The sequence below is a fragment of the Vanellus vanellus genome, assembly GCF_965231255.1.
Source record: "Vanellus vanellus genome assembly, chromosome: Z".
NCBI lineage: Eukaryota > Metazoa > Chordata > Aves > Charadriiformes > Charadriidae > Vanellus > Vanellus vanellus.
In genome coordinates, this window is record NC_138908.1 from 31,224,636 (window position 1) to 31,241,705 (window position 17,070).

General features: G+C 36.9%; 1 protein-coding gene across 1 annotated transcript in view; it reads left to right on the forward strand.

Annotated features, from left to right (window-relative positions):
• Positions 1–17,070, forward strand: part of FBN2 (fibrillin 2) — a gene marked incomplete at both ends in the record, with an annotated part of 173,634 nt that overhangs the window by 82,169 nt on the left and 74,395 nt on the right. The window contains 4 exon segments of the mRNA XM_082498059.1: positions 1,554–1,706; positions 2,581–2,634; positions 7,390–7,515; positions 10,507–10,632. Coding sequence (XP_082354185.1) covers positions 1,554–1,706; positions 2,581–2,634; positions 7,390–7,515; positions 10,507–10,632 — 459 coding nt within the window.

The following is a 17,070-nucleotide window of genomic DNA, read 5'->3' on the forward strand; positions in this document are numbered from 1 at the left end:
GAGATATTCAACATGCACTGTAAGATTTTTCGTGCAACTTTTCTGTGTTGTTTTGTGATCATCTTTTAAGTAGGTAACTGTCTGGATTCCCTCAGACCCTACACAGTGCAGACCTTTCTGAGTGCACCCAGGCTCGTGGCCAGGCCACAATGTATGGTAGTTTTACCAGGAGATTAACAAGGAGCATAAATTAAAGCCATGTTTTGTCCTGGTCCATAAAGATGCCTGAAACGGAGTATTCTGTAGCTCCAACAAGTGTCTGTAGAAGTATAGGAGTCAAAACTAACGGCTATTGTATCCTGCAGTTCTCACCCACACGTTTAGGTGGATTGTCCACTCACATGCTTCTTAGAAGATCTCCAGTATTACACTATAAGCAAATACGCAAAAGCCATCTAACCCTGGAATCACTAAAAAACCTAAAACAACAAAACCCAAAACAAAACACAACACATAAAAAGCAGTCTAAGAGACATTCTCATTGTTCTTGGGAAGTATAGGAAATGGTTATACCTGCAACGGTAGGGCTGAAGGCCTGCTTTGGAAGATGCATCTTACTACATCTTATGCGTCAAGTCAGTTACATAGATTTATATGACTAAATCAGCTATAAGTTTGGCAGTACACACAAGGTGAGCCCTACAGCTGTATGACTTTCCTGTATAATTCTGCTGTCTTTTATGGCATGATTTTTGGAGGTTGGAAACCTTCCTGTTTTCTTTGTGTAATAACTGTCAGTTTGTCCTGGCCATCATTTCCAGCCCTCTCCCTGGGGATAGCACTATAATTTCCATAGTGGCTTTTCAATCACAAATCTCCAGAAATTTCTTATACTCGAGGCAGCAGTGCTGCTTTTCCCACTATCTAGTTGTGTATAAGAATTGCTAAATTGCTGTTGCTAGCTAGATATTGGGACCTCTTTGATATCCTAACCCTAATCTAGCACTGGTGCCAGTTTATGTATAAACGTATTAAGATAGCCATGTCACGTAAATGCTGGTCTGAACAATCTGCTGAAATTGCATTTCTGTTCAGAATTTGTAAATGTAGTAGGCAGCTATGATCCTTTTGGAAATAGTTAGCTTCCCATATGACCAGCCCTGGGCTGCTGGTGAGTTATCCTACAAGAGGAACCATTTTGGAAGTAAATAAGAGGTCTGCGTGTCCATGTTATGATTGCAGTGCTTCTCAAAGGGAAGAATTAGTCACCACATGTTGACTCAAGCCATTCTGTGTTTCTTATTGAGATACGCGTTGACGGATTTACAAAGCTGCTCTGGTGCGTGGGTCATCTTTGATGGATTCTTTGGAATGCTTTTAAATTTGCCCGCAATATGCTAGTTTAGGTGGTTTTAAAGTGCTCTGGAGGCAACTCTGGGAGCTAACCATTGTGCAAAATGGCCTTGATACCATCAGGATTGTTGTAGCAGAGGCAATGTAACCATTTTGTTGAACAAAACTTTTTTTTTTTTTAAGCTCTCATTGAGATATTACACATACATTTCACTCTCCACCTAAGGAAATAAATTACTTCTTTGCTCGCTCTTTCTCAGATACTCATATGCGTAGCACATGCTATGGAGGCATCAAAAAAGGAGTGTGCGTCCGCCCTTTCCCTGGTGCTGTGACAAAGTCTGAATGTTGCTGTGCCAATCCTGACTATGGTTTTGGAGAGCCATGTCACCCCTGCCCTGCTCAAAATTCAGGTAAATTTTTGTGTTTCTTTGAATACTACACTGAACATACAGACTTTAAAAAGTCTTGCTCAGATCAGGTTGTTCATTTATTTCATGCCTTAAAGAGAAGGGAATAAGGTACTTAGTGCAATTGTATACTGATTCTGGAAATGATTTCTCCTTTAAAGAAGAACTTTCTCATATTTTTAGTATTTGTCTTTTTATGCACTGTAATGTTTGAGCTGAAGCTAGTTCCAGAGCTGGCCAAACTGTGACAAAATTCAGGATGAAGGACATGAGTATGCTATGGATGAAGCTGGGTCCTGGAATTAAGTATTGGCTATAAGTAATAATACTTTAAAGAGAGTAAGCAGAGTTGTCTGATGAATCTGTAAATTTCTTAGTAAAGTCAATCCAGTTTGAAAGAGCAGCCCATATGAATTTTATAAATTTGTATTTCATTTTATAAGAATCAATTCTCCAAATGAACCTGGGGATTTATTAAAAAAAAATCTCTTGACTGTAGAACTGAGATGATGTATCTTGGAGAGTATTTCCATTCAGTGTCATTTTCTGAGCAGAAAACTATTTAGAAGAAATTAAGTAAAACTGGCATTGTGGTTGAAAGCAGTAACTTAAGGAGACAGTACTGTCAAGACTATAATGAAATCACTTGAGTGTTTAATTCTTGTTACCAAAGTTCAGGGTGGAATGCTACTTGACACATTTAGCTATATTATCTATAAATAGTTATTTCATGTGAGCATTGGCATTTTATCAGTTACATTGTAGAAAAATTATTTTGAAGAAGGATCAGGTGGCTTTTGTTTAGGATTAAAGAAGGTGAAACACTGGAAATAACATTTTCTTTTTTCCCCCAATGTCTCTTTCTTCAATTGACTAGCTGAATTCCATGGCCTGTGTAGCAGTGGTATAGGTATTACTGTGGATGGACGAGGTATGTTGCACATTTTCTTTAATGTATACGATTCAAGGTTAAAAAAAAATATATACTTAGAATCATATTTTTCTTTAGCATACTAGAATGGAATTTTTTTTCCTCAATATTAATATGTTGATGTTAGTATTTTCATTATCAAAGTACAATAATTAAATGTTGTGTAAAGAAAAGGCCAGAAATAATTCTCTATGACATTGGATTTTGCTTGACCCTGACAAGAAAAAAAAGTAATTGATATTAAAAGTTTGACTTATAATTTATTTTTTTTAGAATAGGCATAAGACAGTTCTCCCTCATTTGGGGAGTGACAGGAGCCACTTGCATTTGCAGTTGATTTTCAGTCAGCAGGGATAGTAATAGAGCTGTTTTTCACTCTATATCCAGTGTTCACTTCATGGACTGTTTCCATGGAGGCATCATTTCTCTGGTGAGTTAGAGTTGGAAGGGAGCTTACCAAAAAGATGGTCCTTAAAAAGTCCTGAAAGTGAACACTTGCATTTAGTACTGGGAACTGTAAAGCTCTAGCTCCTTTTTCTAGCATCACAGAGAGAGGGATTTTAAAAATAATAGCTGAGCCAGGCCTGAAGTAGGGGTGATGCATCCTGCCACTGCTAAATAAATAGAGTGGGTTGAAGAAGGAATGGTGGAACACAGTATTATGATTTATTGCTAGATAATTCCCTGATGATTTAGTAAATTTGCAGCCAAATTAAAGCAGATACTGTACATTTAGTATTTCCAGGCATTTAATTTAGAGAGCTTTTATCCTTGTCAGCATTAAAGCTCCTATTCAGTCAGCAGGAACAGATGAGACCCTCTGATCATTATACTTAGTAACAGCCTACATAACTTTTAAAAATAGTACTATAATAAAAGAAATTCTGTTTCTGTTCAGTACTGTAAGTCTATATGCATAGTTTTTTTCTTCTCTATGAGCTCATTGCTTAACACGTTGCCAAACTTACAAGTAGTTTCAAATCCATAAAGTTTGTAATTTCTCCCACTTTTTAATGAATTATATAAGGTCCATTTAAAGAATCTCTAAATCTCATGGAGAAATAATAGCAGTGCACCATAATATTGTTGTACAAACATCATCCTACCCTTACAATTTTCATGTAGTCTGGTAGGGATGTTCTATGTTCCCCTCAATACACGGCCAATACAAATTCTCACTAAAAACATAAAACTAATTGTGGTCTCTACCAACTGCATGATAAAGACTATAATCTCTCGGAGGTCCATGCCTTAACTAAAATCCCTCTTTGTTTAGGTTTCTAAAGAAAACCTTAGTATTTTCTGTATATCTTGTGCAGTGACCATGCAGACAATTTTCTTGCTGCCAGTCCCACCACTGCTTATAGCAAGGGACTTTGTTTGCCAATTCCATATACTAAAGGAGAGGAATACTGATCCCACATTCAATCCCTAATAAAAATTCTGTTGTGTTCCTCATGCATTCTCATTATCAGTGCACTTAATCAGTGAAGCCCTTGTCATAGGGATTTTATTTGACTTTTAGTTGATACATTGCTTGTTAATTAGACTGCAGTTCATCACCACATCCCTACTCATTCAGCTCGTGATTAACAAGCGCAAAACCTTCATGTCTTCATGTGAGAGAAATCTGTACATAGGTGAGGACAGAGGTTTTGCGGTCTGGTTCAATATAAAAAGTAAAAAAAAAAGAGCTGGACCTTCTGAAATCATTAATTTGATAAGGAGGGACAGAGTTATGAAATTCTGTGGCTTGTCCCCAAGATACAAACAACTTTAGTAAACTAAAGAATATTTTTTCTCAAAAGAAAACATAAAGCTGAAATACTACAGTAATTCATATTTTCTTATGAAATGTTCACGTCTGATAGCTTTGAAGGGATAGTATGATTTTTCCAAATGCATATCTGGGTATATATAAATCATGAGCTAAACTGCGCTGTAGTTAAAGAGGAAATGTCTTTTAAAAAAGTTGAGCAATACAAGTATAAAACGAGCTTTTTATGAAGTCATAGCTAGGCCAGCACCCCTATTGTTCTTTCCAGGGTTTGGAAAGGGAACTATTCAAAGTAATGGGCTTACCGTATGGGAAGAAATAACTTAATATTGAAAAACCCTCTTTTCCTTAGAGGCAAAAAATACTCAAACTAGCTCATTCCTGTTCTTATAGTTCATATGAATATTTTGGAATTTTCCAACTACAGCAGAAATTCTATATGGGACTGTAAATTCAAGGAACAAATCTCATTCATCATCCTGTTGTGTTGATCTGAGAAAAATTTTAAATTTCCAACAAGTGCTCTAATTTCTATAAAACTGAGTATGCTGTGGTATTGACATATGCATTAGTCTTATATTAGGAAAAGTATTTGTGTCACCTAATAATTTATAACTCCTTACCTAGATCCTTAAACCACAGGCATTAAGAGCACAGGCTAGATGTTTTGCATCAAGGTATTCTTACAAACACATATTTCCTTGTTGATTTAGGTTAGCAAGGATATCTGGAGGTCATCCAACCTAACCTGCTCAGAGCAGAGGTAGCAGAGAATCATGTTTCTCAAGGCCTTGCTTAGTGGATTTTGGAAAATCTCCAAGGATGGAGTTCCCATAGCCTCTATGGGCAGCTTGCTGTAGTGGTTAACCACTCTCATGGGGAAGAATTCTTTTCCTGGTGTTCAGTTAAAAATTCCCATGTTGTAACTTGTAACGGTTGTCTCTTGCCCTGTTATAGTGTACCTTAAAGGAAAGTCTGGCTCCATCTTCTCTGTAACCATCTATTAAGATCAGAGAACTGCTATTAAATGTCCCTCTCACCTTCCCTCTTGCTGGCTAAACAAGTTCAGTTACCTCAGCCTCTTCTCATACATCCGGCACTGATCCTGCTAGGGGACCTCAATCGTATCAGACCGACATCTGCTGGAAAAGCAGCACAGCAAGCTGCACATAGTCCAGGACACTCTTGGGGCGCACTGAGGATAATTCCTTAATGCAGGTGATGGACAGCCAAACCAGAGGAGAAGTGTTACTGGACTTGTTGCTTACCCACACATATGAACTAATTAGGGAGGTCAAGCTTGATGGCAGCCAGGGCTGCAGTGATCATGCCTTGGTGGAACTCATGATCTTGAGGAATACGGGCCAGGTGAAGAGTAAAGCCAGGACCCTGATTTTTAGGAGAGCAAACTCTCAGTTTTTTAAGGAATTAGTGGATGGGACTCCCTAGGAAACTGCCCCTGGGTATAAAGGAGCAGAACAGAGCTGGCAGCACTTTAAGGATGTTTTTAATTAGATCACAAGAGCTCTCAATTCCCATGTGTAAGAAATCAGGCAAGGAAGGCAGGTGACCAGCATGGCTGAGTAAGGACCTCCTGGTCCAACTAAAGTGCAAGAAGGAAATGTGTAGGCAGTGGAACCAGGTACATGTATCCTGGGAAAAATACAGGGAAGCTGTCCAGATGTGTAGGCATGGGACCAGGAAAGCTAGGGCACAGTTGGAGCTGAGTTTAGCAAGAAATGCAAAGAATATGATAGGCTTCTACAGGTACATTGGTCAGTAAAGGAAGATTACAAGAAAATGTACACAGACAAACAAATACAGTAAGTAAGACAGGAGAAGTAATGACAACCGACATGGAGAAGGCTGAGGTACTCGACAATTTTTTTGCCTGAGTTTTCACTGGTAATCACTCTTGCCATATCTCTCAAGTCTCTGAGTATCAAGGCAGGGACTCAGGGAACAAAGTTCGTGTCATCATAGCAGAAGATCAGATTCAGGACCACCGGAGGAACCTGAACATACACAAGTCCATGGGACCTGATGAGATGCATCCCAGGGTCCTGAGGGAACTAGCAGATGTAGTTGCTAAGCCACTCTCCAGCAAAGTCCCCAGTGAGTGCAGAAAAGGGAATATCACACCTGTTTTTAAAAAAGGCTAAAAAGGAGGACCCTGGGAATTACTGACCAGTCAGCCTCACCTCAGTGCACGGTAAGATCATGGAGCAGATCCTCCCAGAAGTTATGTCAAAACATGGAAGACACAGGTAATTAGAAAGAGCCAACATGGCTTCACCAAGGGCAAATCATGCCTGACTGATCTAGTGGCCTGCTGTGATGGTGTGATTGCACCAGAGGACAAGGGAAGAGCTACTGATATCATCTATCTTGACTTCCATAAGATCTTTGATAGAGTCTCCCACAAGGTTCTTCTGTCTCCACTAAATTGGAGATAGATTGTTTTGATGGAAGGACTGTTAAGATAGATAAGGAATTGTCTAGATGGCCACATGCAGTGAGTTATGGTCAATGACTCAATGTCCAAGAGGAAAACAGTAACAAGTGGTGTCCCTCAAGGGTCCATACTGGGACAATACTGTTTAATGTCTTCATTGATGACATAGACAGTGGGATTGAGTGCACCCTCAGTAAGTTTGCAGATGACACCAAGCTGAGTCGTACAGTTGATTGGCTAGAGGCAAGAGATACCATCCAGAGGGACCTTGACAGACTTTAGGAGTGGGCCCATGTGAACTTTATGAAGTAGCCCAAAACTGGACACTATTCCAGGTTTGGCATCAGTAGTGTCAAATGGGAATAATCACTTCTTTCAGCCTTCTGGCTGCACCCTTGCAGTACCATTGCTCTGAATGGCAGGCCCAACATCCAGTGAGTCACATCTAGATCCACATCTACCACAGGATCAAGTTTTTCATATCTTTCAGTATCTGGTTATCTTCTGTGTTGTGTTAATACAGATATTAATGAGTGTGCGTTGGATCCTGACATTTGCTCCAATGGAATTTGTGAAAACTTACGTGGCAGCTATCGTTGTAACTGTAACAGCGGCTATGAGCCTGATCCTTCTGGAAGGAATTGTGTGGGTAAGTTGTTCGATTCTTTTATTATTATTGAAGAATTCATCACTATATTCATGCTAATTTGAATTGACAAAATTTAGATTGCAAGACATCTACTTCTTAAAGTTACAGTGCAAGTGCAAAAAGTGTCTAATGAAACTGCTTTATCCAGTTGCTGCATAGCTTATATTCTTACTGGTGTTTTTTTCTGTCATTTGGCAGGGGATATTATTGTTTGAGAAGTGTAAGCAGGAAGTATCACTGCAGGTTAGGAATTAATTTTCTCAAAAGTGTGGATCAGTTTGTGTTATATTTTCATGTATAACATTTGTAAAAACCACCTGAAATGTGTTCCTTCCAAGGCTGGATGATAATTTGTCAAGAGCTGAAGGTCACGACTTTACATAATAAAATGTAACAGATGGCTATCATTATCATAATGAATGTTAATTGGTAGATTGTGTACACGATTTCCTCAGTATGCAACAACTCATGATGTGCCAAAGTTAAACATACATCAGAACAGGTTGCTACACACTTAGTCCTCTAATTTCTGAAAGCTTCGCTTGTGAAGGAAGCAATGAGCACTCTTAGGATTTCACAAGTCATGTCTGAACAGTGGGCTCACGTGTAATGGCTGTTCTTTTATTCTTCAGAATTTCAGGTCACCAGTATACAGGAAAGATTCACTTCAGAAACTTTTAATTGTCATCTGTAGTTTGGTTTAGGTTTATACCAGACAGTTGTTGGAGTGTCTAGATACATTTCTGCAAGTGTTTAGGAATACCCAACATAAGATACCTATGTTATATGTTTCACTCTCATTTTATTATTCATGGTATTTTTTTCTTTTGGGAGTTCTTACGTCTAAAAAAGTGTATTATACCACAGGTACATTGTACAATAATATTTCTTATACTCCTGTTATCATCCTGTAATTTTAAAGAGAAAACTGAAGTTTGTTTGTATTAAAAGCTAATGGAAATCTATCTGAAACCATTAGAAAGCCTTAAGTATCATCCTACCATCTGATGTGTTTATTTTGGGGAATTACTGCTCTCTGCACATAAAGGTTTACTAACCTGTCGCTGATATTTGTGGTCAAAAAACCCCACCATTTTTGGTAGAGAAAACATGGACTATATAACTGGTATAATTTTAATACCAAACATTCCTACCTAGTGATGCAAAACAAACACAAAGTAATAAAAGTGTTTCTTTTCATCTGCTTGACTTAAGGAATTTTACAGCTAGTTACTTTCTAAAGGCCCTAAATATGACCTTTTGGCAGGCAAGGCACTGCTGCAGAAAACTGTTGGTGTTTTTTTAAAATACTTCACATAATATTCCTTTTCCAAATGGATTTTATGGCACTGTATCTTATTTATCTAGTTACACTTGGGATTATGTAAGTGCAAGTTTAGGTATATGTCTGTTTAATTATTTAAATAAAAACGCAGCATAGTGACTGAAAGTGTATTTATTCTTAGTTACGATATTTTTTGCACAAAATAGGTTAATTATAAATGCTCAAATAAAGGGTTGAATTTTTTTAATTAATGATACAGATTATGAGAAGCCAGGAAATAAAAATGGTCATCATACAGAATGCAGACAGTATTTTTGTCAGTTTTAAGTGTTTTTAGAGCATGAGCTATGTCGTTCTTTGTTTTTACAGTGCATATCACAAGAGATTACAGTCCGAATCTGAAGTTATTCTGTGAGATTGTAAGGAAATAGTAGTTCATAACACTGCTAATTTGGGTTAAATGATAGTATGACAACAAGCTCAAAATTAAAGGCTGTTGTTCTTGAAAATGTCAAATTCCAAATCCATCCTCCTTTACTTAGTTAAAATCAAATGAGATTACATAAAGGACAAGTTTGTTTAGAAGAGCTTCTTTACAGCTGCCAAACATAAATCTCTGATTCATCGTCTGAGGAAATTTAGACTTTATTGTCTGAATCCTAAAGGAATTTATAAGCATAGCTTGCAAAATCTCATGTAGTTGGGAAACCAGAAGCCTCCAAATTGTATTTGTTTTGCATTCTTGTTTTTCTTCTTTATTTTTAAACTTAAACACTCTAAAAAATCTACTCGATGCAGGATTTCAGTTGCAGTGATTTTCAGTTTGCGAAATCAAGTAGTCAAAATGTAGGAGACACCCTGAATCAGGATAAAGTGACAGGTTTGTTATGGCTTACCCTGTCAGTATTATTCCATAACTTAAGGATTTGCGACATGTGATGGGCATTAAAGGAAAGTAGCTTAAAATTGTATTGTTTTTTTCTATTTCAAAATAAGCAATCGGGCAATGAGGAAGATTGGTTGCTTTTTATTATCATTATTTGCAGTTAATATAAGAGGAGTTCTGAGAGTGCTATTAATATATGGTTTCTTTCCTGTTCGCCATGCTTGATATTCTAGTCTTAATCATAGGGGGGTTTTTAATACAATATACCTCTGGAGGGGAGGTACATACGTATACTCTTGAGATGTCTGCCATACATGATTTGTACAATTTAGATCTTAATGCACATATTTACTTCATGGATAACAAAATCAATTTTTGCCTGTAAAACAGGATTAGAACAACAGTAATCTAACGCACTGTTATTTCTATGTTTGAAAAAAACAACAAAAAAAGAAATGCTTTTTCAAAGCAAATAAACCTTCATGAACTTGTCATGGTGTTATAGTCATACAATTGACAAAGATTCCAAGGTCATTCCAGGATAACTTCACTATTACTTTAAGAGGAATCATGAACTATTTTTAGAGCCTGCTAATGAAAAACTTCAAAAGCAGAACATAATTTTTGGTAATAAGGATCTGAAAGTGAATTAGGCATTTGAAACTAAGAATTGGCATTTTTCCTTGCTCAGTCACTGTTGTAGAAAACTGCATATCTGGCAACCTAGTTCTTGCTGTAGAAAGCGACAGGGCCTACTTGTGGAGGTGAAGGCCTCTCATGGCATTTGCACTCACTGTTTTTTATAACTCATCTTTTGCAGACATTGATGAATGTTCAGTGAACGGACTGCTGTGTGATAACGGACTCTGTCGAAACACCCCTGGAAGTTACAGCTGCAGTTGTCCAAAGGGTTATGTGTTCAGCACTGAGACAGACACATGTGAAGGTGAAAAATCTGCAAGTTGAATTAATTTTATTGCTTATTATATAACATTAAAGCTAAATGATCATAAAAGATTCAGAGTGGTGACAAGTACCAGAGGAAAAGACAGAACTAAGATATTGCATAAATCATTGCATTCCTCTTGTAATTTCTCTGTGGTATTTTTAAGTGCATTGGGTCTTGCCATTGAATTTCTTTCAAAGTAATCAGTTCATTTTCATATGAAAATATTTACCTTTTCTTAGATAAAACATTTGTAAGCTGGAATAAAGGGGAATATACACTTGCCTTTGATCATGTAGCAGGGACACCTAGTCTACCATTTAGGGAAGTGCATCTATTTTGATCACAGAGTCTCTTCTTTCTTTTCTCCCTTCGGTCTGTGGTGGCAGTTAATTTTAGATCAAATTCTGGTATTTGTGATACTTTATGTGATGTTTGAATTCCAAGATCTGGATATTACTGCCTGATGATACTAAAACTGTTTATTTTTACAGTATAATCAAAATTGCTTTTATATGACTCATGAACACAGATTAATGAAAAAGTTACATCGCAGAAACTAATGAGTAGTTTTCGTTATAAAAAAAAAATGAAGCAAGGCTGTACAAAAAAAGTCAAAATAGAAGCATTAGTTTTGTCTCAATTTTTAACTAGTACTCAAGAGTGGTAGAATTTTACTGGTCTTTTGCATTTTTTATTTGGTTTCATGATCTGTAAATCTCAATATTTATTATCATTAGACAGTTTATATAGTAAACAATCTTGCATTTGAGTGAATGATGGGGAAGCTATAAACCTTTGTTATGGAGTACCTGTTAAGTGATCCAATGTCATCGTCTAGATTTGTCTGAAGCAGTGGAAGACATTATTGTCCTCAGCTGCTTGTTATTACTGATCAGGCAGAAGTTACTGCCATACAGCTAAACAAATATATAGAAAGGAAAGTGGAAGCACTCCATAAACCATTGTTGCTGTGTAAGATCAGTGAGGTTAACTTAAACCATTTCCTTAGCAGCATATGCTGAATGGACTAACTTTGCACTGAAGCAGGTGAGGAGCACTCACTGTGCTCTTTGCCAGTTTTCAGGAGAGGAGTGGAAGCAAGCAACATAGCAGGGCAATAGTGTTTTGAATGTCTCCAACTGTTTGGAAAGTGAACATGTGTTTACATTCAAAACATCTCATGAAATGGTTTAAATTCTGGCAGTATCAAATCGTTCACCTCTTCACCCCTTCTGTTCAAAAGAAATTATGTTCCTTTTAGTACATGTTTGTTTCAGAGGTCGCTTTTAAAAGTTAAAATGTCTTCTCTCTCAGTATGTTACAAATTAGTAGCATTTGTTCAGATCAGGGCTTTTCTTGTATCATACCCCCATGGATTTATAGTGCTCTCTCTGCTAAGTTGTCTCAATGCCTAGTATCTGTCCACAATATTCAGATTAAATTTGTTCTTTGGGGTCTGTCTATATGTTCCGTTTCTTTGCACTGAAAGATTTCTAGCTGTGAAAATAGCTTACTGTCTGCCCTTAACGTGCATGTTTCTTAAGAAATCTTCTAGACAGAAAAATTGGAATAATATGGTAAAGGGAGATGTTCATTACCAAGATGAAAAGGCTTGATGAAACTTCAGAGCATAACACTGACTAAAAGGTAGATGAATGTGGTGCAAGAATGCAGACGACCTAATTATTGAAATAAAATGTATCTAGATCTTCAAATATAAATCATAAATATTTTTAATCATAATAATTATATTAATATTAATATAAAGATGCAAAATAAGGATTTGACAACAACAAAAAAGTGGTTTCATGGTTGCATTGAGCCACCACAGCCTTAGGAAAAAAAATATCTTTTTTGTCTTCTTGACATCATTATCGTCATTGCAGTATGTTTTGTCTTGTGCTAGAAATTGTTTGGTAATCATGATAGAGTGAACCAAATCTGGGAGTCCCTTATCTTAGTTTTTTTGTGAGGGATGTGTAAGTGGAGAATAGCATGAGGGAGAGTCATTCTGGAGTGGAAATGAATTTACTGCTTAGTTCATTGAGGAGAGCGTGACTTCTTTAGATAGCATTGCCAGCTGATATTGACTGCAAAACTGTAGTATAAAAAGAAAAGGTTGCAGTTAAGATAAAATAGAATTTACAGGAAAGTATATGGAGAAGATAGTAGCAGAAATCCAAATGGCAGGCATGTCCTCTCTTAATGTCACCTTAGCACATTTTTCTAAGGAATGTGACCACTTTTAGGTCTCATCTAAGGGAATTAGGTGCATTCCCCACATTGTCAATTTATGAATCAATTCTAAAAACATAAATGAAGAACCAGGATGATTTATTCAAACTAACATGTTATAGTGCCTCTGATAGTCATCTAGTAATACAGGAGCTGAGATATTTCACAACTTGAGCCAACCTGAGCATGAGGTAGAAAATGCACACACACTTTATTTAAGCAGTTTTTTATGTAAATTAAAATGTGTTTTGTTGTGAAAGAATAATTACTGAGATGATCATTCAAGCTCATTAAGTAAGGCTGCTTGGGTTTCCCTTTGTTGTGTTTCATGAGATTTTAATTAATGCATTTAAACTCATTTTCTTTTCTTAACTTTTTTTTTAGATATTCATAAAAGAATGTGCATCTGTATGTTTGCAATATTTGTACTGTAGCTCCTGCAAAAAGTAATTAAAGAGTATTATTTGATGTACCAAAAAATTCAAAAATAGGGTAGATTTGTCCCTGTCTCATCTCCCTTGCATGGTGGTCATGAGGTTTAGCTTGGTACTGAAAAGGAGGATATTTTGCCACCTTCATAGAGTAAAAGTGGCTGTGCTTCTCTTGGCTGTATTTCATAATCCTGTATGCCTGCTAAACTCTGAGCAGTGGGCTTGTGATTGGGCATGAATGTTGCAATAATATTTAAAATAATGAAAATTTTTGTTAATGGAAGTAAAAATATTTTGTTTCCTCATTTTGGAAAAAAAGACCTGAACAACTGATCATTAACTAAAACTTCAGATTTATAAGAGTATTTCCTTTCTGAACATCGTAATCGCCCTAAAATACTTCTCATTTTTTATATTCTGTACAGCAGAATCTGATTTTAAGTTTCTCTTAATATTGTTATCTGCATTAACTTACATACCTAAGTTGTGGAGGATCTGTCATTTTCATCTTGAATCTCATAGATTGATGTTTAAATTTAGCTGATCGGGTAAAAAAGCTGATCGGGATGGGTTTGGCATAAAACTGTCTATAAAACCTGTAAAATGTATCACATTTTTTCTGATGTTGAGTGGGTTGGCAGTGGAGGAATAAATTCATCTCTTTCTGTCCAAATCCTGTTTTCAGAGAAACACTGTGATTTCGTTGGGAGTTTCAAGTTCACTAGTTGTAAAAAACTTCTGTAGCCAGAAGCTTTGTGTTGTGCTCTGAAAATTCTCTGATGCTTATTACTCACCAATATATTTTTAATTAATATAACTCTCATCAGTGACTGTGAAGAAACAACAAAACCTTTCACTGTTTTCATTTATAGTTCAATTGAAATTTTTTATCAATTTGCTGTGGGGAGTGGGGGAGTTGTCTGAGGCTCCAGAGTCTGTGAAAGTTGAGATTTTTACAACAAGCTCTGTGGTTTAGATTGTGTTTCCAGTGACATAACTAGTTAAACGTAAACCAGATGTGCTTTGAAGTTCATTTCCAGGAATATACAGTGGACTGTTTCAATTTTTGTTTCTCTGATATTTAAAATGTACACTCACTTCACTCAAGAAATAAAATGCTTTTAAAAAAGAACCCTGATAAATATTTTCATACACAGTGGCTTTTATTTTAAAATATAAAACAGTATTAAAATCAATTTGGTTTCTTGCTCACTCTTGTTAAAATTACCATTTAATATTATTATAAGAAGGTCTATGGAAACAATTTTTGGAGTTTGTTTACATTGTGCACATGACATTTTTTCACCTGATTCAGCAGAGCACTAAACCTGAAGTGCATTCATCTGTTAATTTTTTTTTCCTGAATGGTGGTTTTGGAGGTAATCAATGCAATATCATAAGCCTGTTAATACCCAAAAGCATTGAGTTTAGGTTTTGTTTCTTTTTTCCTAGCATAGTACTGAAGCATGTCAAATGCTGAAAGTTTCAAACTGTTTTTTTTTAAGGTTAGAGGCCTAGAGCGTAGTCATAAGATCATTTCAGAAACGACCAGAAGTTAATGCCTCCAGATAGGCATACCCTTATCTTCAGTGAGAGCTGCTCTCCCTCTTTCTACTCCGTAGAGAGAAATGGGATGAGTACTCCTTCACCTGTGTCAGGGCAAAGTGAAATGAGGAGGAGTCTGGTTTAGTGATACATCTTCTTCCCTTAGTGCTGTCCTTGTGACCAACTTCTGCCATTCTCATCCTAGAAGATGGAAAGTGACTGTTTCTCTGTGGGATCAGTGAGGGGCTGGCACTGGCACTTGAAAAGGGTAGAAACTGAGACTGCGAGAAATAGGAGGAGTAAGGGTGAAAGGGGAATGTCCCCGGCAGATGGCAGGAACCTGGCAGATTGAGTCAGCTGTTTTGCCAAGGAACATGTTTGATGCAAACTCGAGTGAGGATTTAGACTAGATCGTTTGACTTTGGCTTGAAATGGACAGGCAGTTACCCCAGTCTAGAAAGTGCTTAGCTCTGTCAACAGTGTATCACCTTGCGGTTCTTCCCCATTTTTTTCTCACCTGTATGTTCAGTTTGAGTCTTTTTCACTCCTTTCACTGTCTTTGGGCAAAGAATAAAGAACATGGCCCATGATATCAAGAAAGCTGCTTCACTCTTCATAAGGTGTTGAACTTCAGATGCTTTGGCCTCTCCATCTCTACTTACTCACTTATCTTTGGTTGTAGTTTTGGGGACGCTGACTTCCAGGTGTGGCCCTCAACTATTTTTTGTTAGGTTTGGTTTTCTTACTGACTCTGAAAACCTAAAATGCAAGATGTGTTTTCCTAGAAGAAAACTGATTGTAAACCTAACTTGCTAAGTATGAGGGACAGTTAAAGATAGGCATGATAACCTGGTATTACATCTATAAATGTGAAGTATTTTAAGTTTTGTGCATTTTTTATATATTCTGAATATGGTTGAAGTAATGTTGTGGATAGTGGCAACTTTCTGCTTACTACAGTGTTTTGTCTTGCACAGTGGTTGTGTATGTGCAGACCTCTGTGTGGTTGAGCTGCAAGCTGTTAAAACCATGTGAGACTTTGCATGAAAATCACCTCTTTTCAGTTATAAATATCTTCATCAGACTTCAAGCACTTAACCTGTAATTTTCGTCGCTGGGTGTCTGAGTCAGACTCAGTTTTAATTTTGCCTTAAAAAAATTCAGGCAAAACTTTTTGTTCATTTCTAAGAAAATGTTGATTTGTGTATTTAGAAACATTCAAACCTTGTGATCTTTTCTGTAAAAAGCTGTTGCTTTTCTGTACTTTTGCAGCTTGAAATTTCTTAAATAGTTTTTATGTCAGGATGGTGCCTCTTTACTCTGAAAATGTGCTCACATATGGCCAAGTTGTAAGTCTTATTTTGCATGTGCTCAGTGGAGATGATTTTTAGTGTCTGAAACCCTCAAAGATTCTGTGGCACAGATTATGTCTGGTCCCGCACAGGAACTTCTCTGAAGTTGCACCGTAGCTAAAAGCAGAGAACAACACTTGCAACTGACTGGACACATTCTACCTGCATAAAAGCAAAGACATAAATAGAAAGACTGATCAAAGATCCCTCTGACCCACAACGGAGCAATTATACAACATTACTTTCCAAAAATACTCTGAATCCCCAACAATTCTGGCTTGGGGCTGTCCGACACCAGAAGTAGGATCTTTAGCTCATACAGACCTTGGTGAATTTATGTTCCATGAACTTGTCCAGACTGCCATTGATTAATGCAAGCTTTCAGCATCCAGTTTCTCTCCCGGTTTGTAAAGAACCATTTCTTTACTTGTTTTGCTACCAGCCAGCTTCATTGGATGTCCTTTTGTTCTTGGACTTTAAGAGACAGTGAACTTTTGATGCTTTGACAGGGAGAAACTATATATAGCTTAAATTTAGTTAATTTGTACTATCTTTTCATTTTTTTTCTCATTTTTTAAAGCTAGCCAAACTGCTGAAAGTAAGAGGGCAGATGGAAAGGAAGAAAAAACCCATATTTTTCTCCAAGAGTATTTCTGTATGGGGAATTATTCGTCATGTACTGCATATTTAAGATGACTTCTTTGTCTCAGTGTGATCTGTTTCTAATTGTGCAAACCAGATATTTGGTTTCTCTGCAAAAGCAGCAGAGACTACTCTCCACTACCAGGTGTTGCTGGCTGGGGAGAGAGTAGGAGGCCAGGGAGGCAGAGAGCATTACCTTGGATAGTAAAGCCTTAGGTAATAAAGTGTAC